The 26059-nt window shown below is 53.2% G+C and overlaps 1 protein-coding gene across 2 annotated transcripts; it reads right to left on the reverse strand.

Moving 5' to 3' along the window:
• Nucleotides 1-28: 28 nt before the first annotated feature.
• Nucleotides 29-26015, reverse strand: PCSK7 (proprotein convertase subtilisin/kexin type 7). 2 transcript variants are annotated; one of them, XM_042906703.1, is made up of 17 exons: nucleotides 25934-26015; nucleotides 24293-24412; nucleotides 23366-23830; nucleotides 22317-22451; nucleotides 21550-21715; nucleotides 20291-20381; nucleotides 19308-19362; nucleotides 18696-18834; nucleotides 17702-17802; nucleotides 14961-15128; nucleotides 14078-14185; nucleotides 13553-13655; nucleotides 3605-3761; nucleotides 2969-3063; nucleotides 2055-2148; nucleotides 1693-1837; nucleotides 29-1422 (listed from the first exon to the last, which is right to left on the reverse strand). In XM_042906703.1, the coding sequence occupies exons 3-17, from the start codon at nucleotides 23816-23818 to the stop codon at nucleotides 1057-1059; spliced, it is 2376 nt and encodes a 791-aa protein (XP_042762637.1). In that variant the 5' UTR covers nucleotides 23819-23830; nucleotides 24293-24412; nucleotides 25934-26015; the 3' UTR covers nucleotides 29-1056. The 2 variants fall into 2 exon arrangements, with proteins under 2 accessions (XP_042762637.1, XP_042762638.1); XM_042906704.1 differs by having other exon boundaries at nucleotides 1720-1837; nucleotides 25934-26014.
• Between the last annotated feature and the right edge of the window lie 44 nt (nucleotides 26016-26059).

Raw genomic sequence — 26059 nt, forward strand, 5'->3', positions numbered from 1 at the left:
AGATGAAAGGAGCTGGGGAGGGGCAGAGTTGCGTGGAAGGTTTTTATTTTGGAAAAGCTGTGCAGAAAAACATTCAACCAAATGTTGCTGTGAAAAGACAAACCCAAATCTTAAGCGTTAAAAAAAATTGAGATCAACCAAACTAGCTCAGAAGAGGGGAGGAGGCCAGTAATGGTGGGAGGACTCACAGCCTGTCAGGCAGACGGCGGGCCTCCAGCGGGTAGGGCCATTTCCCTGAGCACTTTGCAGAGGAAGACAGGGTGGTCGCAGGGCTGGAGTGGCAGTGGCCGAGCCCCGTCATAGTCCTGCTGCAGACTACCGTAGTGAGGCAGCGCGGGCCCTGGGGAGCCGTGCCAGGGGCATCGTACCGATCCCTCAGGACGGAGGGTGGGGGGCGGTGGTGAAGGAGTCAGGGGTATGTTCAAGGTTGGCTTCTGATCAGGGCTAATGGAGGCAGCTGCTTTCAGGGCGAGTGTGGCTGGGCTGGGGGCTGACCGCCATACCTGTATGTCCTAAGTTCCAGGCGTAGGCAGGAAGGTGAGGGAGGGAGAGGAGGGGACTGTGGTTTCTAGGTCCTGGGTCATCAAAAGGACAGGCATATATGCAGGGGCTCTTCCCAGCCTTCACCCTGAGCCCTCTTCCTAAGTGACCCCAGTGATGTTTCCACTGAGAGGCTCTTCTGGCCTGGTGGGCACCACCCCACCACATGGGTGAGGGTCCACCAGCCTGCCCAGGAGAAATGAGGAAGCAGGCCTGACAAATGGGAGGGGCCGAGCCTTTGTCCAAGACCTTCTCACCAAAAGCTTTCAGGAGGAGGAAGATCTTGAGGCTATGGCCACACTGTTCTCTGGCACCATTCCTCTGTCACTGCACTTTGAGAAGTCCCTCGCCCTCCCTGAATGTAGTCACAGGGAGCTCTTGAGGCCTGTGGATTCCCCATGTTAGCATCAGGGCCGCCTTCTCCCCAGAGTTCCTGGGACTTCGGAGCAGCTTTCCCAGCTTCCCTGGCTCGGGGAAGGAAGAGCCTGGCCCATGTTGAGTCTGCTGGGCCCTGGGTCAGCAAATCTGCTCCTCTTTCCCCTGCAACAGGTCTGGGGGTAGCTGATGATGAGGGTGGTCCAGGGCACTCCTGTCCTGGGACAGGCCCCAGTCCCCTTGATCCAACAGGTCCGGGACAAGGGGACCAGACGTGGTGGCAGGGCCCTCACTTTCTGTCTCCACTCCATCTGGATCTTTGCTGTTGCAGAGTGGCACTGATTCCAGTTCTGTCCCCTCCTCCCTGGCTTTTTGGCTTCGTTGGGGCCAGTGGCAGGGTCCGCTCCTACAAACGCGGTGAGAGGCCACATTCCTCTGGCTCAGGTATATTTCCAGCATGTAGTAAACGGTCCAGAAGATGGTAAAACTGCCTACCAGCACCAGAGTCTGGGAAAGGTCAAGCACCTGAGTTAGGGATGGTTTCCCAAAGCCCTGTGGCTTTCCTCAGCCCAGAACGAGCTCAGAAAATCTCTCACCTCCCAGGGACCGCTGCCCCACCTCAAAGCACTTGACCCCACTGAGCAGTGCCCTCTTCGAGCTGGCTAGTAGAGTGGGGACCCAGGTCTTCCCCACCCCTCACCTCTCAGGTCACTTGGAGCACCCCAGCAAGGACCAACCCCCCCCCCCCCCCCCCCCCGCCAGCCCCCTCCTGCCCACCTGGAGCTGGAGGCTCGGCCCTCGTACCTTGAGGGTGTTAGGGGTGATGGTGTAACCATCTTCCTCAGGGATTTTCAGCCCAGGAGGACAGGGCAGAGTGAAGCCATCATGCAGGTATTTTCCACTCATGGCACTTTCTAACAGTCTGTGGAGAAGACAAGGGATGAGAACCCGCTCTGGAACTTGGTTCCTCTGCCTCCTGCCCTCACCCATCCTCCTACCTTACCGCCAAGGAGAGGGAAGTCCCAGAGCAGCAGGGGGGGGGGGGGTGTAGTGTGGGTTCCCAGGGAGGAGGGGGCCCTCAGCGGCCTCTCCCAGCCCCCGGAGTTGCCGTCCCTCTGACACATGAGTCTGGCACCTACCGCTGTCTGTCCCTGATGTCTACTGGACTCCACACAGAGCCATACAGGGTCAGCTGCCACTGTTGGAGGGTGCCGGCCTGGGGCGTCTCGTCTCCTAGAGGGGCAAGAGAAGCACCGTGAGCCCTGCCCCTGTGCTGGCCGTGTGAGCAGCAGAGGCCCTGCCCGCCCCCCCAACCTGGGGGCTTGACCCCACGGCCAGCTGAGGCTGTGCGTGTCCCACTGGCTGGGGGGCTTCTGCAGACGCGCCTCACGGGTGCCCTCAGGGATGGACACGGGGAGGCTGGGAGGTGGGACTCCGAAGCAAGGAGGCTCTGCCTTTAGCTCTTTCATATTTTCAGGTTTCAGCTGGGATTTTGCTTGGGGGAGGAAATAAAATGTCCTTCTACTAAATTAAAGGAAAGTTTGAAAACCACTGGTCTAGGGAATACCTAGCTTGACTGGAAGCCGGGAGAGCTGGGCTCAGTTTCCAGTCTCCTCGCTGGAATACTGTATGACCTTGCACCGGCCACATCAGACCTCTGGGTGTACCTCGGTTTTTCAAAAAAAAAGAAAAAGAAAGAAAAAAGAGAAAACCAAAAAACCAAAACAACAAAAAACGGTGAAAATTAGTCCTGCCCTTACCTGCCTACCAGGGCTGGCCGAAGGACGGTTATATGTGAAAGGACTTGAAATGTGGTTTCAACAAGGAATTTTTGTTGCTATCCTGAGGAAAAATGGATCAGTCACTTCTCCAAGGAATATGAGAGGGAGTACCAATGAACAAGTTTAGATTTCGGTGCCCATATTCTAGATGGCGCGTACTTCTTGGCATCTACCCTGTTGGTCCAATGGCGACCCTACGTATTCCCCGTGGGACGGTTTCTGCGGGGACTCTGAGCTCCAGAGGGACCAGATGGAAGGGCAGGCAGGCTTACCCACATCCCTGATAACAAGTCTGTAAGTCCCCTTCGCTCTCTCCCCCCAGCATCGCACAGTGGAGAAGGTCCAGTCATTGAAGCCATTGGGATCTCTGGGGGAAAAACAGAGTGGAAAACCTGGTAGGCGCGGGGCAGGGAACTGACCCTTGGCCCACAGACGTGATTTCCTCCCTGAAGCAGCCATGAAAATGTAGCAGTTGCTGCCTGAGCTACAGTCACTAGGGAGCGTGCCCTGAGGGGTCCTCGAGTGCTGCCTCTGTCCCCTGGGGATGGGACAGAGGACTCGCATCAATGTGTCCTCATGGGAAAAGTAAAGGTGGCAAGACCACAGGCTGCGGGAGCTCCACAGATCTAGGCTTCCCGTTACTTCCTCAGGCACTTCCTAGCTCTGTGACTTGTTTCCGCATTTGTAAAGGCAGCTTACAAAGGATTAGAGAAAATATCTGTCAAGTGCGGCGCTTAGCACATTGTAAGTGACTTGTACAAAGCAGGTCAGAAATGGCTTCCAGCTGCCACAGTCAGCCGGTGCCGCGATAGCTCAGGCCGGTGCCAGTGTCCACTTTTCCCGTATCTCTTCCTCGCAAAGACCCTTGTTGCAAAAAGAGCTCAGAAGGGACAGACAGGTGTACGTACGAGTCCATGCTGCGGGGGGCGCCGATGAGGGACATCATGCCACTGGGGCAAAACAGTTTGAGTTCCAAGCTGCCGCGTCGTGGATGACTGATGGAGACGGTCACGGCCACGTGCTCTAGGGTCCTCAGCCCCGACATCTCCAGGTCCATCCTGCTGACTGTGGGAAGTCAGGCTGGGCAGCTGGGAAACCAGCCCCATAAGCACTTACGCCCTCCGTCCATCCCCGCACACACAAAGGCACATACTCATCGAGGCCACGTACAAACACCTAAGGCAGTCCTAACCGGGACCTATAGCATACACGAGTAAACGGAACGCGGAGGCTGCTGTCAAGGGATTTACAATCTAGTTTAGACTCTCACTGGGGTGAAAACAGACTCAAGACACAGGGTAAGAATCAAACAGAGCAACGTCATTCATTCAGCCAAAAAGTAACTTCGTGAGTCCCTCCTACGTTTCAGGCACTGTACTAGACGCTGGGGATAGAAAGGGAAGTTGGACGTGACCTCTACCTTCTACCTGAAAGTGGAAAATGATACGGTGTGAGGAATACATAACTGATGCTAGAACAGAGAGGAGTCAGGTGTGTTCAGGCGCACGGCAGGGAGACCCTCCGAAGAAGGAGATGAATACAGACTGCTAGAGGGTTTTGGTAGGTAGCCGTGCCATCCAGGAGGGGAAATGGCACAGAGGTAGAGGTGGAGGTGGGCAGGTCTCTTACCGACGGCGATACAAATCTCTAAAAACAACTACTGAAGTAAGTACACTTCGATGAAATTATGCTGAATTAAAAAAAGCCACTATTAAAAGAATGCATGGTGCACGATTTCCTTTGTGTGATATTCATGAATCACGTTAAGTGTGGAGACAGACGCCAGATTAGTGGCTGCTGGGCGCTCACAATGGGGCTGAGGGGACAACCACAAAGGGGTGATGAGAAAGTCCTGTGAGGATGGCGGGTTCTGGATCTCGATTGTGGTGGTGGACACACAAGGCCACATATGTGGTACAAACGCACAGAGCCTCCTCCCTACCCTGAGACACACACACACACACACACACACACACGCACACACACGAGTGCACATCTGACTGGCGAAATCTGAATATGCTTTAGAGACTGTAGCAATGCCATTGTCTTGGTTTTGATACTATACTATGATTATTTCAGATATTAACACGGGGAAGAAGGTGCGTGAAATCCCCCTGAACATGTCTTCGCGACGCAGTGAATCTACAGTTATTTCGAAACAAAGTTTAAGAGAATCACAAATGGCTGAAGTAGAAGATTCATTTGGGGAATATTAAAAAATCAGGTGGCAATGAGAAAAAAAAATCTCTCTAAAGCGCTTCTTCTTCCACTTACTCCTATTCCAACAGGCAAGGCAGAGCCCAGCACCTGCACTTGACACTGAGAGTGTGGACGGCGAGGATTGAAGGACGACGAGGAAAGGAAAGGCTAGAGTCTGTGGCACCGCTTCCTGTCCTTCCGGGACCTGTGCCCACTGGCCGCCGGCGCGGCCCCCTCCCACTGCGTTCTGGGAGGCGCTGGACCCTCATCCACCAGTGCTCCCGGGACTGCCCCCCCGCCCCGCCCCGTCGTGACCCCACCTGCTTTCTCTCCTTAGCTCCAAACTTCCTTTCCCATCCCACTTCCACGACCACACCCTGGACCTGCTCATTATCTGGGACGGCCTGGCTCCTGAAACTCTCATGGTGGGTTTCATCAGATTAATCAAAGACATATCAGAAATGTAGTTGAACAAAACTGAAAAGAAAGAGGCCCCGGCAAGCGTTAGTAGCACGTGGGTGAATACCCATCTCGAGCTCCCTTTGGGCACGTGTGTGCACGTGCACGTGGTCTTCAAGTCCATCTGGCAAGTCTTCAAGGCCAATGTCCTCCCTCTTCTGGAAACGGAGCCATCCGGTCCCTCCACTTCCCTCACTCCTTTCCTGACCCCTTCCTTCATTTCCTTGTGATCCATCCAGCTGCCCTTTCCTAACGGCTCAGATCCCACAGCTCAGCTCCCCAACACTCTGTTTACGCTCTCAAACCCCTCTGCTTTCTTTTCCCTTCACAGCTACTGGCTGGCAAGGGTTCAACGAGGGACCAGCCCCATTATCCATCTTCTTGCTTATGTCTTTCCTACTGCAGATGAAAAACAAAAACAAACCCTTTGTCAACTCTTCGCTTCCTTCTACCCACCAGTGTTAAGAACAGGGGCTCTGCGCTCTGGAAAGCAGTGTGGAGGTTCCTCAGAAAATTAAAAATAGACCTACCCTATGACCCAGCAATAGCACTGCTAGGAATTTACCCAAGGGATACAGGAGTACCGATGCATAGGGGCACTTGTACCCCAATGTTTATAGCAGTACTCTCAACAATAGCCAAATTATGGAAAGAGCCTAAATGTCCATCAACTGATGAATGGATAAAGAAATTGTGGTTTACATACACAATGGAATACTACGTGGCAATGAGAAAAAATGAAATACGGCCTTTTGTAGCAACGTGGATGGAACTGGAGAGTGTGATGCTAAGTGAAATAAGCCATACAGAGAAAGACAGATACCATATGGTTTCACTCTTATGCGGATCCTGAGAAACGTAACAGAAACCCATGGGGGAGGGGAAGGAAAAAAAAAAAAAAAGAGGTTAGAGTGGGAGAGAGCCAAAGCATAAGAGACTGTTAAAAACTGAGAACAAACTGAGGGTTGATGGGGGGTGGGAGGGAGGGGAGGGTGGGTGATGGGTATTGAGGAGGGCACCTTTTGGGATGAGCACTGGGTGTTGTATGGAAACCAATTTGACAGTAAATTTCATATATTAAAAAAAAAAAAAAAAAAAAAAAAAGAACAGGGGCTCTGTTGGGGCATCCGGGTGGCCCAGTCGGTTGGGTGTCCGACTTCCTAGGTCATGATCTCACGGTCTGTGGGTTCGAGCCCTGCGTCGGGCTCTGTGCTGACAGCTCAAAGCCTGGAGCCTGCTTTGGATTCTGTGTCTCCCTCTGTCTCTCAAAAATAAATAAACGTTGAAAAAAAAAAAAAAAAAAAAGAACAGGGGCTCTGGAGCCATCCAGCCTGGGTGCAAATCCCAGCTCAGCCCTGTCCTAGTTGTGAGAATCAAATTTGTTTCCTTATGTGTAAAAGGTGGATAGTAACAGTACCTGCTTCATAGGGTTGCTAGGAGGATTCTATTAGTTCATATACATACAGTACTTAGAACAAGCACCAAGTATTAGGACCACGTAAGTAGTGGATATTATTTTCCTTTACTGTTGAACTTCTCGGAAAAGATGTCTACATTCGCTCTCTCTACTTCTTACCCCCTCATTCATTCTTAACATTTTTTCCTGTCAAGATAGCATAAGTGGTTTTAAAAGCAAATTGGCCCAGAAGGGCTCAACGCGTAAAAGAACAATTTCCCACCCCATCCCTCACCACCCTCGTGAGCCACTCCCCAGGAGCACTTTTTCTTGCTTTTGATTGTTTTCTTCTGGGATCTACCTTCATGTTTCCAAATAATAACTATGTATGACTATTTCATGGTTTATCAATCTTTGGCGTTATTTATCAACTTTTGATTACAGCAGATAAAGATTTAATACCATGCCCACATCTTCTCCCTACCTTGCCCTCCCCTCCATCTTCTCTAAATGGAATTTAGCCAAGTGGTACGTAATGATCATATTTCAACAACTTGCTGACTTCCCCTCTGGAGTTAACAATTGCCCTCCTTTTGCTTTACTTAAATTCATGTCCCCATCACTGACTCTTCCCCAGCTGCACAGAAGAACCACACGAGCTCTCTGAATACTATTTCTTCAAATGAATAGATTTGAAGCTCCCTCAGTGCCACTGTCCCTGGGAGACTCACCCTCCGCCTTCTTGTCTCCCGCTCCTATCTGCTGCACTGCCGTTGGGTTGGGACCTTCCTTTCCTTCTCCCTTGGGGTTTCTGCTTCCTGTCTGTCTGTACTCCCTTTCTCTCTCTTCCCCACCCTTTTCTCTCTTGGTGTGTCCTTCCTTGTGGAAGCACTGCATCGTCCAGCAGTTTCCGACACACGAAAGCATGAACAAGACTTGCATGCCTGAAAGTATCCGTATCCCACCCTCCCGCATGATAATTAGGCTGACTTTTGGCCTTGAAAATAACTGTCCTCAGGATTTGGAGGTTTCCTTTTTCAAATGGCCAGTGATCCTTATTAGCTTCAAAAGCCAGTTGGAAGCTCTAAGCATGAGTGGAGCTTTATACGGCAGGCTTCCCTAAAATTAGATGGCTCGGGACCTGACCAGTTCGTGGAGGAGCCCTCCATATGAGTATCTCCGAGTCTTTTGATGAGGGGTCCTTCCATTGTTCCAGAGAGAAGCCTTCCAATCACCTGGCTCCAGGGCCTTGGGATCTCTCCCAGTACACTCTCTGTCTCTGGAGAATAAACCTCCCAACTCCTGCCAGGATAAGGAAGGGGAATCACCTGGCTGCCAAGAACCGGAGAAGGTGCCCAGGGGTCTACCTTTTCATTGATCCCTATTTTTTGCCTCATACCTCATGTCTGGGCGTCTCCGTGCATCTCCCGGAGCACATGGGGCCTCTAAGTCCTGAGCCTTTTGGGATTCTGTGGCACGAAGGGGCTTGTTTCCTAGTATCACCCTTGTAGGTATTTGCTATGCAATTTTCTCAGCCCTGCTCACTTCTCCATTCATTTTCCAGCTTCCAAAACTGTGATGAGATCTCTCATTTGCTGGTCTCTCCCATTCTCTTTGTCCTTGGGCTTATACCATTTTTACTCCTTTATTCTCATTTTGGTGAGGTTTGGGAAGAAAAGCAGAAATAAAAGAACATGTTCAATTTGCCATCTTTAACCAGAAGTCTTCTCCTGTCCTCATTAATTACTTAACAAAGCGCAATCCAGCTTTGCCCCTGTGACTACACTGAAACAATACTCAAGGTCACCAATGGCCTGGGTGGCAAACCCAGGGACGCCCTTCTGCCCTTGTCTACTTGCCCTCTCACTGAAGCTGCCATGAAATCTCGTGATGCTGTCCTCTGGATTTCCTCCTACCCCTTAAGCCCATCTCCTCTCTCCTCATTTTTCTTCAGAGGCATATTTCCTCTGTTCACTCCTTTAATGTCCTGGATCCTCTTTCATCCTTTGTCTGCCTGCCAACCCCGGTGATGCTTTCTTCCCCAGACCTTTTTCTTCCATTCCTACGCTGGTGACTCCCAAACCATTGCCATCAGTCTAGACCTTTGAACTTATTTCTTCAACCGCTTTCTGGATATAACCTCTAGATGTTGCCCAGAAGCCTGAAACACAGCAGAGTCAAATTCTCAGCCTCAATCTTCATACTCTGTAGCCCTTGCCCAGATCTGTTTTCCCACCTGGGTTCTTAATCTCATTTGATGGCATCACTATCTAGATGTTGCTCAAGCTAAATAACTGAAATCTTTTTATATATTAATAAATACGCAATACTGATTTATATAAGTGTATAAATGTACATATAAACATTTATATGTACATTTATATTCATATATGTGTGTGTGTGTGTGTGTGTGTATATATATATATATATATATATATATATATATATATATATATATATTAGGGAAAATTCCAGGCATACCTAAAAAAATAGAACAGATGTCCTCAACACCTAACTCCCATAATTATCAATATATGGCCAATCTTGTTTCACCAATGATCCTCACTTCTTCCTCTTCCCAGAGTCTTTTGATGACATCCCTAGGCACCAAGTAATTTCATCAGGAGAGATTGCGTATGTATCTCTAAAAGATAAGAGACTGCGGGGCACCTGGGTGGCTTAGCCGGTTAAGCATCCAACCTCATCTCAGGTCATGATCTCACCACTCATGGGTTCAAGCCCCGCATTGGGTTCTGTGCTGACAGGTTGGAGCCTGGAGCCTGTTTCAGATTCTGTGTCTCCCTCTATCTCTGCCCCCCCACCGCCCCGCCCCCCACCCCCGCTCTCTTTCTCTCTCTCTCAAAAATAAACATTAAAAAAATTTTTTTTAAAGAGACTGCTCTCCTTCACCCTTCCCCACCATCAGTTGGTGAGAGCTTATCTTGAAGGCTCCTCACACAGATTTCAAGGTCAAGTCCAAACTCCTTACCGTGGCACATGGAGTTCTAGCTGGTCCTGCCCCCAGACCCCCGCTCCAGCCACACATGACTCGTGGCCCCCTGAAGCTCTGTTGCCTCTGCACCTGTTGCCCCTGCTGCCCGGATGTCCTTCTCCTCACCTCTTCCCCTGGCCAGCTACCTGCTGAAAGGCCAGTCCTGGCTTCTCCGAGAGCTCTCCTGTCTTCCCTGGACACCTGTGTCATCTCCACTGCAGACGGGGCACCTTCCCCCTACCAGACTGTGAGCTCCAGAGGGCAGGAATCCTGTCTAACTCTGAATCCCCAGAACTTAACACAGTGCCTGGAATGAGGTGGGTCTCGCGTTCGCAGAATGAAAGAGTGAATCAATTAAGAGACATTTCAGAGAAATAAGCGAAAGAGTACATTGCAGTGGAATGGACAGGGGAAGACCGGGGCAGAAGCAAGGGGTACAGCGGGGCTGCCCATGCCACAGCTTCACGTGCGGAAGCCTAGGGAACGGCAATGGCTCTGGCAGAAACAGAGGAAACCTGGAAAGCAAGCTGGCTTTTGAGGGTGACAATGAAATGTTAAATTTTGTGTATGTGAAATGCAGCGTGCTGGCAAATACCCAACAGCACACGGTGACCTGGGGATAGAAAGATGAAGGGAAATACTGGCAGCGTAGTTGGAGGAGAGCATTAACACGGCAGAGAAAGGGCTTACAGAGAGTAAATGACACGTTCGAGAACATCATGGAACAGAATGGAATCCAGAAAGAGCCCCATGAGGGCCCGTCTGCATTCAGATGTATACATGGTGGCATGCTACCTGCCTTTCTTATCGGTGTGTTAGAGACACAGGTGGCCGTGCGTGTGTGGACACTAGAATTAAGGCAGCTAATACCTTAAATGAGTGGATACTTAGAATAGTGCTTGGCACATAAAAAGCATTCAAGTTGTAGTTGATGATGATATTATTATTATTGTTTGGCCTTTGGTAAGTTGGGGTCTTTTTCAACCCTCTCCCTGTGGCCAGAGGGCTTTCTTTGTTCACAACCTTGCGGAAGCCATGACGATCTCTGTCCTCCCACTGGTAAGGGATCACAATAAAAGATTTCGATCCAGGAATCGTTTGTGGAGAGCTGGTAGCCAAAGTCACGAAAACCGCTGCACAGTTCGAGAAACCAGAGGGAGGAGAGAGAACTGTGGGATGAGTCTAAAGAGGCACTCACGGTCTGGGAGTAGTGACAGAGCGAACAAAGGACACGAGGGCCTCGGGCGGAGAAGCTGGAAGAGGGCTCTGGAGCAGAGGAGGTCCCGGAAGCTGGACAGGAGGGAGGCTGCTGCCAGGGCCCCCATTCGTAGGGTCAGAGCAGCAGGCCGGTCGAGAAGGATGAAGTCGGAACCAGCCCCCTGGGCCTGGCCGGGAAAGGGGCGCTGTGCGCAAGGTACCGAGTCTTCAGTGGCAGGGAGCGCGGGTGATAAAAGTGAGCCATGGCTTTAGTTAATTCACTTGAAAGGGTTACAGGTTAAAGGACAGCAGGGACTTTGTTTTGTTTCCTAATAGGTGAACGGAGGACACTTGAAGGCAAAAGGAAGAGTTGGTGGAGAGGGAAAGACTGGGTCGGACAGGTAAGGTGTGGAGAAGGGAAGGAACGGGACTCATCCTGCAGGCAGAGGTGAGCCCGTTAGACTCAGACTGTAAATAGGGTAAGATAAGTGCAAGGGGTTTCAGGAAATTTCTGTAAATACACACAGTCTCTTGTGTTTTAGACACTCCTCCCAAACCCCACCGTCCCTCCCACCCTCCGGTGGAGATTTCAGACCCAGAGTCAGATGTAAAGGAACGAAGGGCCTCCAACCCCTTTTCGTCCATAACCTCTGTCTCGCTCTCGTGCTGCCCAATATGACAGCCACTAGCCACTTGTGATTAAATTTAAGTATAACAAAATTAAAACTCAGCTCCTCACACAAGCCACATTTAAGTGTTGAATCGCCTCAAATGGCCAGTGGCCACTGAATTGAGCAGCGCAGATAGAGAACATTTCTATCATTGCGGAAGGTTCTAGAGTCTTCGTGGTATTTCGCCTCTTCTCCCATCTCAGCAATGTTCAGCTCCCTCCACCTTATAAAAGGTCCATTTTGAGCCCTCAGACACCAACTATCCCAGGTCTTGGGGGGAAAAGACTACAGGTTGGCTATGGGAGCAGGTCTCTAGACTGTCTAGGACTGAGTTGCCCTGATCTTTTGTTAATTAGAGTCCCTTCAACCTCCAAGCATCCCCACAAGCTTGCACTTTGTGTCCTGTCTGCTCGGGGGGCAAATGGAGTCACGACAGAGGGGAAGACACCTTTTCTGACTGCAGAAGTTCACAGCAGTCCTGCCTGCTGCCCTCAACACTAGCAAAACTCTGGGTCTGCGCCTCCCTTTGCTTCATCCTCTTCCCACCATTCGAGTCCCACTGTCCCCAGCCCAGGACAAGCTGTCCTTCTTTTTGTGTTGCCCCGTGACAGACAAGCGGTGGCCAGGCGCCTCTGTACGTAGGGAGGTTTGCCACACAGGCTGGGGCGATGTCCCCCGGTCAGACAGGAGGAAGCAGAGGATGACGAGACTGGAAAGGCCCCAACCCTCTTCTAAGTCAACTTCTACAGGACAGGTGCGGTTATGGGTTACTTTGTCACTTAAAGGACAGGGGGCTTGGGAGAGGGAGCCATGGGGGGAGGTACAAAAGGCACACTATCTCCAAGACTCATGAGGGCAGAGCCCGGGGCCCTTCATTCCCAGGAATGTTCCTGCACTTCTCTGCCTTGGCTGATGCCCTTTCCAAGATAGCATTCCTTTTACGGAAAACACAATGAACGGGGCCCGTGGATCTTCTTCCACGTAGAGGGAAGCTGGGCGAGTGCTGGACGTGGTTAGGGAGAGAGACGGCGGAACCCCTGTCAGGGAAACCTCCGCCCCAAGAGGCCGCCCCTGCCTGTCCCTTCTTTGGCTACTCTTCCTCTTGCTATTACTCTGGTCTGATCACTTTCTAGGATCAAACCGGAAGAAGTGAGGACGGAGTTCTAATTTGCGCACAGAGCATGGCATGCTTCAGTCTTCACACAAAAACAGCAAATAACCCTGCCTGTCAAAATTCTTCAAGGGACCGCCCCCCCTCCCCCCCACCCCCCCACCCCCCCGCCAGTGCTCACATGGGGCCTCAGGGCAATCTTCCCCGCAGATGCACAAGCACCCCCATCCGGCTTCCCTCCTCTCTGGGCAGGGGATCAACCTCGGTGCTCCTCACAAACCACATCTCCGATTTGCAGACCCTCAGAAAATCCCACTGACCCCAGGTGTGAGGGACGGGTGGCTGCACCCCAGGGTGACATCTGCGTCCTCCCATCCCACTCCCGACACACCCCATCCAACTATCTGTGTATTAGACAATCTGGATAATCAAAGGAAGAAACTCATCTACTTCATCCAAAGGCCACTGGGCTGAAGAGAACTGCCTGGCAAGTTCCTGGCATGCAAGTCAAAGGAGCATCTTTCAACTCCTGCCTTGTCTGCCCAAGTCCCAGCGGCGCCCCTCCCCCAGCTATTCTGACCGGTTGCTCAGCAGTTCGTCTCCACTACTAGTAACTCAGGAGAAAGGTCTTATTTAAGCAGCCAGGGGGCCAGCCAAGTCAGAAGCAGCAACATGTCCTAAAATGGTCAAAGAAAACGCCACAGGTCTGGCTGCAGCTCAGCTCCTAAAGGAAGGGGCTAGAATCGGGCAGGGATGAGGAGTTTGACTTCCCCCGTTACCCCGCCCCAAACCTCAATCCCCAGATTAACCCCCTTTCTGCTGACTACTTACCATTCCATAGGACCTCCAGCGTGTGGGGGGCCAGCGGGATAGCCTTGTTCTCTTTTAACACAGGGCTGACATAGGAAGCTAAGTAAGGGACCGAGGTCCAGATCTATTAAAGGAAAGGGGGTGGTGGTGAATGAACAAGACCGACCACAAACGCACGCACACACACACCAACTTGATCCTTAGGGCCCCGCTCTTATTTTCCCTCTCCTCATCACCTTCGTTCACTCCCAAGGCTCCTGCTGACCCCTGGGAGTGCTCCCTATGGAACCAGAGGCCATGGCTGTGTCCAGGGTGGAAGATGAGAACCACAGCACCCTGAGAGCCCCCAGCTATACTCTCTACCAATAGTTTGGAAGCCTCAGTGACAATGCTGAGCCTGCCTCTTCATTTGGAAAATGGGTCATCTAGGATAGATGAAACAAAGAACACTAAGTACCCACGATGCGCCAGGCAATGTTTTAGGCGCTTAGCCCCCTCCCTAGGTCGCTCCATGCAGGGGTCCCTGCCCTGCCAACACCTGTTCACCTTGGCTGCATTAACGAGTCTCCAAGCATTGAGCAGGCCGAATCCATGCTGGTGGCTGTGGCTGAAGCCTGCCTCGTTGGTGACCCAATCTGCACGGCGATCCTCATACTGAGAGAAACAGAGATCCTGGTTAGTCCCTGGGACTTCCAAAGTGCAGCTGACCCTTGGGCGATTCAAGGGTTGGGGTACTGCCCCCTGCCCCCCAAAGTCGAAAATCCACGTATAACTTTTGACTCCCTACAACTTAAGTCCTAAGAGCCTACTATTGACTGGATGCTTTACCAACAACACAAACAGTTGGTTAGCACATTTCATACATGTATTATGTATTGTATTCGTACAGTGAAGTCAGCCGGAGAAGAGAAAATGTTATCAAGAAAACCACAAGGAGGAGAAAATACATTTACTGTGGATCCACACATTCAGACCCATGCTGTTCAAGGGTCTATAATGTCAACAACCTAATTCTGGTTTCCTTGCTCGCCCTGCTGGCTGACCCGGTCCAGACTCTCCCACCAGGGCTACTAGGAATGGATTCCCCAAGGAAGGCTGGGACAAAAGGTCAGAGCCCCATGATGTCACCACCTCCATAGCTTGCTTCTAGAGAGGGAGCCAGGAGTCACTGGCCCTGGAATAAGGGAGCACAGCCAGGGTGCTCCTGTGCAGGTGAAACAGCACAGGCAGAATAGGTACGGATGAGTTGAGGCCTAGGATCTTGATGGGGTCCCCACGCCTGTTCTAGACACAGGCAACTCTGAAAAGCACCGGGCACCTCACCTGTGGGACATTTAGAGTCTGAAGCCTCCCGATCCCTGCAAGTCCTTGGAAGCAGAGCCCTGGGGAAGGCTGGGCCGGGCCACGGCTCCGGCTGCTAGGGTCTCACCTGGGTGGCTGTGAAGACAACGATGTGCTGGACGTCACGCCAGGTGAGACAGGGCCGCACCTGTAGCATCAGGGCTATCATGCCTGCCGCCAGAGGGGCTGCGGCCGAGGTCCCTGTGTGGCCCTCGGTGCAGCCTGTGCCCTTCTGAAGGTCCCAGTCAGTGGTCACCTGGGAAGCAGATTGGGGGGTGGGGGGGACTGGGTTAGACACGGAGTTCACAGGTGCTGTGGAGAGAGGGGCAGGGGACGGGGCCTCGGAGGAAGGCTCTCAGGTCGGCCCTGGCTTTGTGAGAGCTGAGTCTTTGACCAGAGGGAGGCCCACTAGCGGGTCAGGATAAAGGAAGATCCCTCATCACCCGAGGCCCCGCGGGACAAGCTCTGGAGAGCTGAGAAAAGAAGGCAGTTTACAGGGCTACTCGGGAGGGTCCGGCTGTGGGCAGAGAGGAGACGGAGGTGTCGGAGAGGCCTTATGTGCAGAGGACGGTTTCCTGATTCCGGCTCCTCTAATAACTGTGTCCCGAATCCCCTAGCCTGGCCCTCCAACCCCCTCAACCAAGCTAGACAGAGGAAGTGGCCCGGGGGGATGGGGGGGGGGGGCGGGCGGGCTCCCGGGCCCCAGCTGGAGCTGGGACAGCAGTGACGGCACCATTCAAGGAAATCCAACTTGGCAGCCCTGCGATAGGGGTTGGAGTGACATCAGTGCGAACAAAGGGAATGTGTTCCCAGGGAGAGGGAACTGTGCCCTCGCCCACCCTGTGAGCTCAGCGAGGGCTTAGTGTCTACACTGCCTGCCCGCCCTGCTGCTCTGGGCCTGGTGCCTCAGTATGGTTCCCATGAGTCCCCCCCCCCCCCCCCACTCTACCTGTGGTTCTCAGGGGGAGGTGACAGTGGGGGACGGGAAGGAGAGTTGCCTGGCGGGGAGAGATGGCATCCAGTTCTTTTCATGCTCCGATCAACCCTGGAACCACAACGGGTTTGCCTAAACCTGCTCCACTATGTGGCACTTTGGATGTGGCACGTGGTGCTGATGTTAAGACTTGAGAGTTTTTTTTCTTCCAGGCTTCTCTCTGGGTCAGACACCAGGGAGGTAACTTCTGCCAAGAGCTACCCTTTCTCCATTGTACTCACTGCTTCCCTCCCAGCTGCTACAGCAGCTGCCAAGAGATGTGATTTTCACTCAGACACTGTGCGCTCCCAGGAGAAAAAGGAAAAAACCCTCCAAGCTGTGGTCTCAATGAGATGGGGAAGGCTGGTCTGTGCCAGGGAGCAGACTGATTTTTTTTCCCTGTTAAGGAAAAGGCGTCACCGGGACAGTCTCGTTGTAGCTGGGAGGGCTGGGAACAGGCCTAGGTTGGCGGGAGCCCTGGGAAGCCATAGGAAAGTCCAGGGATGCACCCCGGCCAGCCATAGGGTGGGCAGTGCATGCCCCATGCTCTGTTCTCAGGAAGACCGCTCCTCTGAGCTGGTCACTGAACAGAAACTGGCAACGCGGGGTTTCCAAGGAAGGACATCCAAAAGCTGGGACCTTGGATAAGCAAACTCTCTTTTCACCTCTGGACAAATCACAGTTCGGATGGAAGGTGGGGGTGGGGGTAAGAGGTGGAGCTGAGTTAGGGAACGGCCAGAGCAGCAAAGCCAGAATGGCACCCATGCTGGTGACGCCTCCTTGGGAGTGGGTTCCCCAGAGTTCCACCAGGGTTCCCTCTTCCTCTTCCTCCTCTCCCAGCCTGGCCTGGCTGGAGTGCCCTCTGAACCCAGACCCCTGCCTGCTGGGCAAAGGATCTCTTAGGTTTTCATTTCGACCCATTCCCTCCACCTTCCTCCCTGGGCGGGGGTGGGAAGCTGAGGTCCCCTGGCACAGGGCCTTGGAACCATGTGTTGACCAGAAGTCACTTACTGGCAAAACAAAATTTCAGTTTTGGAAAACGAATCTGACCCAGCAGGAAGACAAAGCAGCCCAATTCCCAGTGGCCCCAGAGAGACCTCCGTACCTGGGCCGCTGGAGAAATGTGATACCCCCCCTGGCTCCAGCCCAGCTCTTCCCCATCCCCACATTGCTCTATTCTGGGCAGCGGGGACAGGCAGAGAGCTGTAGAGTCACAATCCAGAGACCTGACCCCAACCTGCTGGGATGGAGCTAAGCCAGTGGGAAGCAGGCATCAGACTGAATTCTTTAAAAGCTTCCCACAGCCTGAGAAGCTCCACTGCCCGGCTCCAATCTCTTGTGTGATATGGCTCCAATTCTAGCTCTAAGGAAAGAACTATTTCTTGGGCTGACTGAGACATTTCCCGGACTCCTTTTCCTGCCCATCCCATCAAGACAACTGCTAGCTTTACTCCTGATGAGGAATGTGACCAGAACTCACAGTGTTTACATAAGGGCTGAAGAGTAATGGAACGAAGGGTTTTTTCCTAAGCCCAGAGAAATTAGCCAAAGCCCAAATTCTACCAAAGGAAGACACTGCACATGAGTTCTTTAATCAGTGTGATGCTTAGTCGTTCCTATAACAAGATATATATTTGTAAGTTAAACTTTTAAAGATAAAGGCCATTTACAGATCTGTTTAGAGTCTTCGGCTCTGATTTTTCCAACAGTGGCATGCCCTCTGAGATCCGTATCTGCTAAGAGGAGGAACGTAAGGGATGGGGCAGGGAAGCGGGGACACGAGGAGACCTGGCTGTGCTGCCTGAGGGAAGTGTCGTGGGACGGGGGTGGGAAGCGCGGGCCCAGGAGGCACTCACGATGCTCCGGAGCATCTTGTCCCCACCACTGAAGGTGACCGCCAGCATGGAGGCACACTCTTCCGCATAGAAAGGCATCCGGCCCTCCTCGTCCACGGCACCTGGGGAGGAGAGGAGGGGGAGCGGGAGCTGAGTTATCATCTGGGAGGCTGTCCTGAGTTTCAGAAATGATCTCAGTGGCCCAAGTGCCTCAGAGTGCCCACGCTTGTCACCTGAAGAGGCAACCTCAAGTGGCAGAGGGTATTCTGTGCCCTAAGACCCTTCTTTCCATAGGTTCCGGGGTAAAACGGGGGGAGTGCCACCTCTATACGGACTCATCCGTTCACACACTCATTTTCCTCAATGCTTATTAATTATCTACTGCAGGTCACATGCTGTGAGGGGCACTGGGGCCATAAGGAAAAAGTCACAGTCTTGATCTCAAGGAGCCTGAGGTCAGGGAAGAAGTCAGGTAAGTAAATAAATGCAACGGGACAGCAGATGCTGTGGTGGGGAGCACAGGTACGAGGCATTTAATCCAGACTAGAGGGGGTCAGGGAAGGCTTCAAGCGGGAGGCAAGTGGCTCATGGGAAGAGAGGCTGGAGCAGAGGCCTAACCAGATGATGGGCTGAAAGTTTCCCGGAGTATGGTGTCTACTAAGGACGTCTTGAGATCCTGTGAGAACAGGGATAGTCCCTCCTAACTAACTATGTGAGCCTGAAGAGAAGACTGTGCTTGGACAGTTAGACAGACACACAGAAGCCAGGGCGCCCCGAAACACAAAACCCGCTCACCACTGAGGGCTACGCACACTCCAAAACACACAACCCCCTCACCACTGAGGCACACGCCCCCAAAAATACACAATTCCCTCACCACTGACTGATACACACGCCAAAATGCACAATCTCCTCACCACAGAGCCCCACACACACTGAAACGGAGTCCCCTCCCCACCGAGCGACACACACACACGCACTCACACACATGCGTGCATAACCACCAGGCCGCTACCTATGGTGACGGTGTAGATGGAGTTGGCATAGCCATCATAGTTGCAGTTGTCGTTGTGCTGGCCACCGTTCCCGCTAGCTACCACAAAGATGCTCCCAAAGCCCCGGCGGCCAGCAATCACCCCATGTTGCAAGGCAGCCTGAGGAGTAAAACCATGCTGGGATCAGCTGAGGAACTCCTAGGAAGACCTCTACCCTCCATACCAATTGCCTCCTCCCCTCCTAGAAAGAAATGCGAAAAAAGCCCAAAGGCACTGGGGCATGGGAGAAGGAGATTTAAAGAGGGTTACGAGAAGGGGAGGAAGACGTCAGCTGAACAACGGTCTGAAGGATATACACCATTTATCAGATAGGGCGGGGCCGGAAGTGGGGCGCTGAGCCCCAAATCACAGGGAAACAACTCAAAGCACTGTTCCACTTCTCTAAGAACCAGGGTCCCCCAAGCACCCCCACCTCCAGGTTAGGAGTGTTCTCCCAAAAGGAGGTGGGAGGGCTGGGTGATGTGAGTCTGGCACCACACATGGGGGTGGGGTGGGAAAGGGGGCGACCCGTAGTAGTTCTAGGACCTGAGTGGAGAGGGTGTCCTAGGTCTATCTTCATGCACTTCACTTACCTTTCCAAGCTGATGGGGGCCATCCACTGTCTTCCCGTCATCATCTGGTCCCCAGCTGTTGAGAAATACCCAGAGGGGAGAGCCAGAGCCACACCACGGCTGCCCACCCAGGTCTCAACTGACCACACCCCCCAGCCTGGCCTCTTCATCTTCTCCCAAGTGCTCCAGGCCAGGACTGCCATGATCACAGGACATAGGGTTCAAGGATTCAGCCCTCACTCCAAGGTGGAAAACAGAAGTATGCAATAAGGCTCTTTTTTCCCTTGGAAACTTTCTCAGTTTAGGACTCCTTTAACCTGCCCCTGAAAATCCTTTCTCAGGTCCTCAGGAGCAGGACACAATACATATTAGTAGTGGGGGACGGGGGCCACCCATCTCCTGATGTAGAGCTCTAATACCAGGCTGACGGGAGAGCACCCACAAAAGAAGTACTCAATCTGTGTGGGTTCTTGGGTCTGAGGAGTTCTCGATTCCTTCTCTAAGAGAAATGTACGCTGAGGATGATGTCATACATTTAAGGGAGGTACTGGGCAGGGGAACAGGTGCTGTCATTGCCACGAGGGCAGCCCAACTTCAGTTCCCCCTTAGGCGGGAACTCAGCCCCTGCCCCCTCCGCAACCATAACCATAATCTGAAGCTGCACGTGCATTTACGTGCGTAGGGCAGCGGGGCTGGTGCCGGGCATTTGGCACGGCTGTGGTTGGAGAGGAGGCCTCATGAGCTTATTAAACAAAATGAACATGCGCCAGAATGCAGCACTCCTCATATGGCAACCTGATTCCTGGGGAGACACGGGGCTTAGGACTGAGGAAGGACCCAGTGGCCAGGGATCTGGAGAAATCCGAGTGATGGGACTTCTGGGTCGAACCCTCTAAGAGGCCCCTGGCTGGGACCTGGCCGAGCCAGCCCATCTTGCTGTTCTTTTGTTGGAGGATCCGTGCCAGGTGCTGAAGCCTCGCGCCCTCACCGTGTTCCTGGCTTACCTGCAGCTGTAGATGTCGTTGATCTGATAGTGTTTGTTGAACGCCACAGCCTCCATGCTGTCTGTGAGGGGTCCATCCAGCACCCGGATACCTAGGCAGCGAAGGCCACATCAGCTCCTCAGTCTTGATGGCCCCCTAGACGGGGAGCAGCGTGGTGGGAGCCACACGTGGAGACTTACTTTTCCCTCTGAGCGCTCCTGTATCTCTCAATTTTTATACCATGTGTATGGACCACGGTGGTTTTTAACATAATGCTACATCTCAGATTTTAAGGATCATGGGGTCTGGTGGGAAGAGCCTGGGCCAGAGTGTAGGTAGCTAAGTTCCCTTACTTGCGTTCTTAATCATGTAAAACAGCAGTGCGACGCTTGACACATAGAAGGTGTTCAAGAAAAGGTACCCATTACCATTACTACTCCGTGGATGCCTAATCTCACCCTCTCAAATGGGGCGAGTCACATCCCGGCGACCATGTAAGGAAAATGGAGCTTTCAGAAGGGACTTGGTCCCTGAAGTTTCTGGCTCGCTCTGTCGCCTCATTTATGGAGAGAGTTGCTGACCTCTGCTGGCGTGTAAGAGGAAAACAGTCACTCTATTCAGTGTGTAGTTTCCAAGCATTTACGAGGAGGAGTCATGGGGAGGGCTTCCCCGTGTACACCCTTTGCGTTCTGCTCTGATGGACAAAGGCTGAGAGGAGGAGCCTTAGAACGATCCCCAGTGGGGGCCAGCGCTGCTCCGCTCTCTTGAAAGGAGGGAGAGCAGACAGCGACCATCAGAAGGGATGACAGTTGGAGAGCTGGGCGATAGCTGAGGAGTCTCCACAGACATTAAGGGTCAAGGAGGAAGGGCAGGGTCAAGGGTACTTGGGAAATTATGAAGATACAAATATAACCCAGATAAGGAAAAGGAGTTACCATTACAGTGAGTCGGGTCATTTGATGGGACATAACCACGAACAGAAAAAGGGGGCAGGCCATGGAGTGGCTGGGGCTCGAAGTCTCCATCCCACATTGAGACCACTCTCACTTTTATCTGTTGTAGACGATAGGGTTTGTGGCTAACAGCATGTCTGAGACACCACGGCACTGACAAAACCCAATGAACTCACGTGTCCCACAGACACATATCATAAGCTTCCCTTTGCCCTATGCTACGTGTGTCAACAGTGGGATCAACGGGGTTCAGAATCTGGGGGAGGGGCAGGCAGGGGATGAAGACGGTCCCGCAGGAGAGGCCCATGAGGCCGGAGTGGCAGGTACCTGCTATGCGGCTCCCATACGCCACTCCCACGGCACAGAAGCTGTTGTTGGGCACTGCGGCGATCTCGCCCGCACACCTCGTGCCGTGGTGATTGCCGTTCTCCACGTCCGGGTGTGGCATAGGGTCAGGGTCGTTGGAGTTGAGATCATAGCTGCCCTCGGGGCTCTGAAACATGGCAGGGGCGACATGGTCATTCACAGGCTTTAAGGGGTCAGGCCCTGGAACTCAAGGAGAGAGGAGACCTGGGGAAACTGGGACTTTGGGGCTCCGAGCCAGCACAACAAGCCTGTCTGTCTCTCTCTGCAAACCACCCAGGCTATAGGCACGAGATAGGACACGTGGGGCAAAACTGAAAGTGCCACAGGGCTCAGGGAACTTCCTTCTCATCCGTGGTGGAAATGGGTCTGGGAGACTGCTCCACGGCTTGGGAAACCCAGGTAAAAGAGATCTAGGGCTACCTGAAGACCAGGCTAGAGAGGAAGGTGCTCAGAACTCGTGTGGAGAGGGAAGTTGCCAACAGGGACCGCTCCTTACTGCCCAGGGCAGGGAGCAGCAAGCGGAACCAGGAAGTGCCACCCAGAGTCCTGTCCCTGGGTCTTAATTGCCAGACTGGAATGCCGGCTGGGGGCAAGGGGAAGCTCAGCCGTCCCATCTCCCGGGCCCTTTTGTGTGGCCCAGTGACCCGGAAGAAAGGGAACCAGACTAAGGCAACATCAAGAAGGAGGTAAGACACGGGGGTCGGAGGGGTTGTCCCAGGGCCACTCACATAGTTGGGTGCGATGTCCTGGATGGTGTGCTCCACTCCGTCATCCACGACCACCACAGTGACCCCTCGCCCGGTTACATTGCGTTCCCACACACCTGTCACGTTGATGTCCCTGCCGGGGCTCCGCCGGTTATTCTGTAGGAGACACAGGGTCAGGAGCTATTCTCAGAGCCTTGGGAGGCCAGTGACACACAGCATAGCTCACAGACAAGCAGGCTAGCAGCCCCTTTTCACGCTTGGCCACCCTCAAAGAGCCAGACAGAGGTCGTAGACCGAGAGGTCTAGTGAGGATAGACGGACAAGTGAGGGCTTTGCCACAACCTAGCTCCCTGGGAAAGCTTGGCGTCATTCACGGGTGGTAGAAGTGAAATGTGGCAAGGTTAAGGGTTGGACGATACAATTATTATGCCATATAATATATATTTTCCTGGGCACCTACGCGGCTCAGTCGCTTCAGCATCCGACTCTCGATGCCAGCTCAGGTCACGATCTCACTGTCCGCGAGTTTGGGCCCCATGTCGGGCTCTGCGCTGACAGCGCTTGGGATTCTCTCTCTCCCTCTCTCTCTGTCCCTCCCCCACTCACACTCTCTCTCTAAATAATTAAACTTAAAAAACATATATACATATATATACCATTTTATTAACATTACGTAACATGCTCCGAAGTATTTATCGTGTGTCTGACACACATATATTAATTCACTTCTCCTAACCATAACTCCACAAGGTAGGTACTGTTACAGTCTCCACTTTACAGAGGGGGAAACTGAGGCAGAGAGCGGTTTAAGCGGCTTGCTCAAAGGCGTGTGTCGGTGAGTGGCGGAGCTGGATTAGAGTCCAGGCAGCCTGGTCCCAGAACCCACACCCTCACCTCTGCAGCCCACTGGCTCCCCAGAAGTGAGTGCAGGGAAGGCGAAGCCCACAGCTGTGTCTCCTCAGGCAAAGGATGGGGGGCGACCGAAGAGTAACACAGTCAAAAGCCCGCCAACGAACGGAAGACCCAGAACATATCCACCGGAGAGCCGAAAACGGCAGGGCTGGACTCACCAGGTGCCACTGCTGTGGGTACTTGGGGTCATTGAAGTGGACGCTGCGCTTGGCCCGCTTGAGCAGCCTCTGCTCCGAGTGCCAGCGCACAGCTTCGTGCCCGGATAACACGGTTTCCGCCTGCTGCCGGGCGGCCTCCGCCTGCTGCTGCCCAGCCGGCTGGACGAAGAGGTAGTAGCCGCGGAGCTCCCCGACGCGCCCAGCATTCAGCAGTCCCGCCGCCTGGGCCAAGGCGTCTGCCTGCTGCTCCAGGGTCTCTTCCTCCCCTCCCAGGCTGTCCAGATGCACGGCCCAGCTTAGCCCCCCCAGACCCTGGGCTCTAGGCCCATCGGCCCCTGCCAGGCCCATGACCCAGGGAACCAGGAAGAAGAGCCCGGCTAACTCCAGCCAGAGGCAGGTGGGCAGGCCCGGGGGGGCATCCAAGTGTGGCACCTTCTGCCTCCCCTTCGGCATCAGAGCAGAAGGCTGCAAACAAACAGAAAGGACATCAGAGACACCTGCAGGAATCTGCAGGCAGGCCAAGCCATCGATGTATTACACCTAGAAATCCCCAATCCACTCCTTTTTTAAATACTTGATCCTCTCGTTTTATTCACACTTATTCCTGAGCAACAGGGATAAGCCCTCAGGGGGGGTGTGGGCCAGTGCCAACCCCAGGGGATACCTCCACGGCATGATGGGCCAATCGCCATCTCACCAGATAATCAAATAGAATGTCCAATTGCTAACGGGCAACGCACTGCTCTTTGCCACTGTTGCCGTGAAAAGGGCTTAGAGGTCATATCGCTCCCATAGGTTACTGGCAGGATCATGACTGCTCTTAGAAGAGACCTTCCTCCCTTTAGAGGGGACATAAATCTTTCCCCAGCTGACATCTCATCCGGTTGTCCTCAGGGCCGACTCCCCACAATGGTGCCCCAATCCTACCTGGACTCTATGTGAGGTTGAGCTCCTGGTCTGGCTGACCACCTCACACTCATTTTGTGCAAATGGAGAAAAGGCATCACTTTCACTGAGTGGTGCTGGCTCTGAGCACAGACTGCAGACCTGTGGGCCCCAAGAAAAGAAGAAATGGTGTCCTCCCTAACCCAGGGGAGCAAGCAGAGGCTAGCCATGAACTCCAGGACCTGTGACCAAGGGAACTGGCCAATGATCGAGTATCATTTTCAGGGATCTCAACTTGGCTGCAGACTGGCAAAGAACTGGCCAAGTCAGTACAGAACCCAGAAGCCCTACTTCTTGTCCTAACCATCATGCCACCCTCTTTTCTTTGGCCCCCAGAGGCCTAGAAGAGGGCTTGAACTATTGCCAAAACACCCTCATCGAGAAGCAGGGAGTACTGCTTCCTAGTAGTCTAGGTGGTAGCTAACTTCCTGATTTCTGTATCTCTGACGGAGGCCAGGGGAAGTAAGAGTAGGCAGGAAGCAGTGGAAATGGGGAAAACCGGACAGTGTGAGCGAAACTGAACAGGTGTAAAAAGCAAGTGGGCAACCGGGCAACCGGGAAGGAAGAAATGATTGGAAAGTAGCACTAAGGGGCTATACCCTTACGGACTAGCTCGGCAGGTTGGTTTGGAAGTGAGGGCTGAACACCAAACCCGGGGCTGGCACCCATGGTTTGATTTCAGAAGGGCCAAACTTAGAACTGGTGGGCAACTGTGGGGACAGGCACAGGTGGGTGGGCAGCAGAACATGTGCATGCCCACGGGTGACTGGGCTCCTTCAGAATCATCTGCTCTGTACTCGTGTCACCCCGAGGCAGGGCTTAGTACCCACACACACACCCAAATGGATCCAACTCAAAACATTACAGAAAAATAGGTATTTTACCGAAGTCTCTTTGGAAAGGAAGAAGGGAACTTACGCCACCTAACTTTTCCCTCCAAAAATCTGCATTCCACATTTCATTCCTCCTAGCCCTGCGGCAGCCTCCACTGTCCCAACATAATCAGATGCCTTTCCCACACATGACTAAGTAAATCAAAGTCTTGCCAGATAGCCAGATTATGCCCCACTTAGGTAGGCCCCTTCAGTCTCCTAGATCCCATTGATTTCCGGAAGAGAAGAGAAACCTGGCCACCACTTCCTCCTTCTTTCTGGCAGAGCAGTACCATCTCCTACTTCCACCCCAGGTTTCTGGGAAAGGAACCTTAAATCCCCCCCCTGAAAGCAGAGCACAACCTCACCCAACTGCTTTGTGCATCTTTACAGTTCTTGGGTGCCAAGGGTGAAAAGAAAGAACACGGGCAGCCCAGAGTCCAGGAAAGAGTCTGTCCCAAGAGGCTGTCCTCCTCCTCGTGCCTCTACACCCGCTTCCTAGAAATCAGGCTGCGTCTACGGTCAGTTTCACTGACTTCCCTCTGCCCCGTGCAATGTGTCCCCCTCCTCAGAGGGACCCGTACTACCCTGGAATCGGGACCCTACCGCCCCGTCTCCCGGCGCTGCCCCAAGCAGGGACTGAGGACGCCCTCGGTGCAGCCCCCTCGTCCTCGGACGCGGGCGGCGCCCCCCCTCAGCTCTGGGCTGCCCGGACTTGCCAGGCCCCGCCCCCACCGAGTGCCCAACTCACCGGCTCGGCCGCAGCTGCTGCCGCCGCCCGCCTGCGGAAACTCGCGGCTTCCCCGGAGCCCGGGGAGCCAGTGACAGTAGCATCACTTCCGCCCGGCGGTGCAGCCAATCAGCGGCGAGGCCCCGG

This window comes from Panthera leo, chromosome D1 (assembly GCF_018350215.1).
Source record: "Panthera leo isolate Ple1 chromosome D1, P.leo_Ple1_pat1.1, whole genome shotgun sequence".
Classification (NCBI taxonomy): domain Eukaryota; kingdom Metazoa; phylum Chordata; class Mammalia; order Carnivora; family Felidae; genus Panthera; species Panthera leo.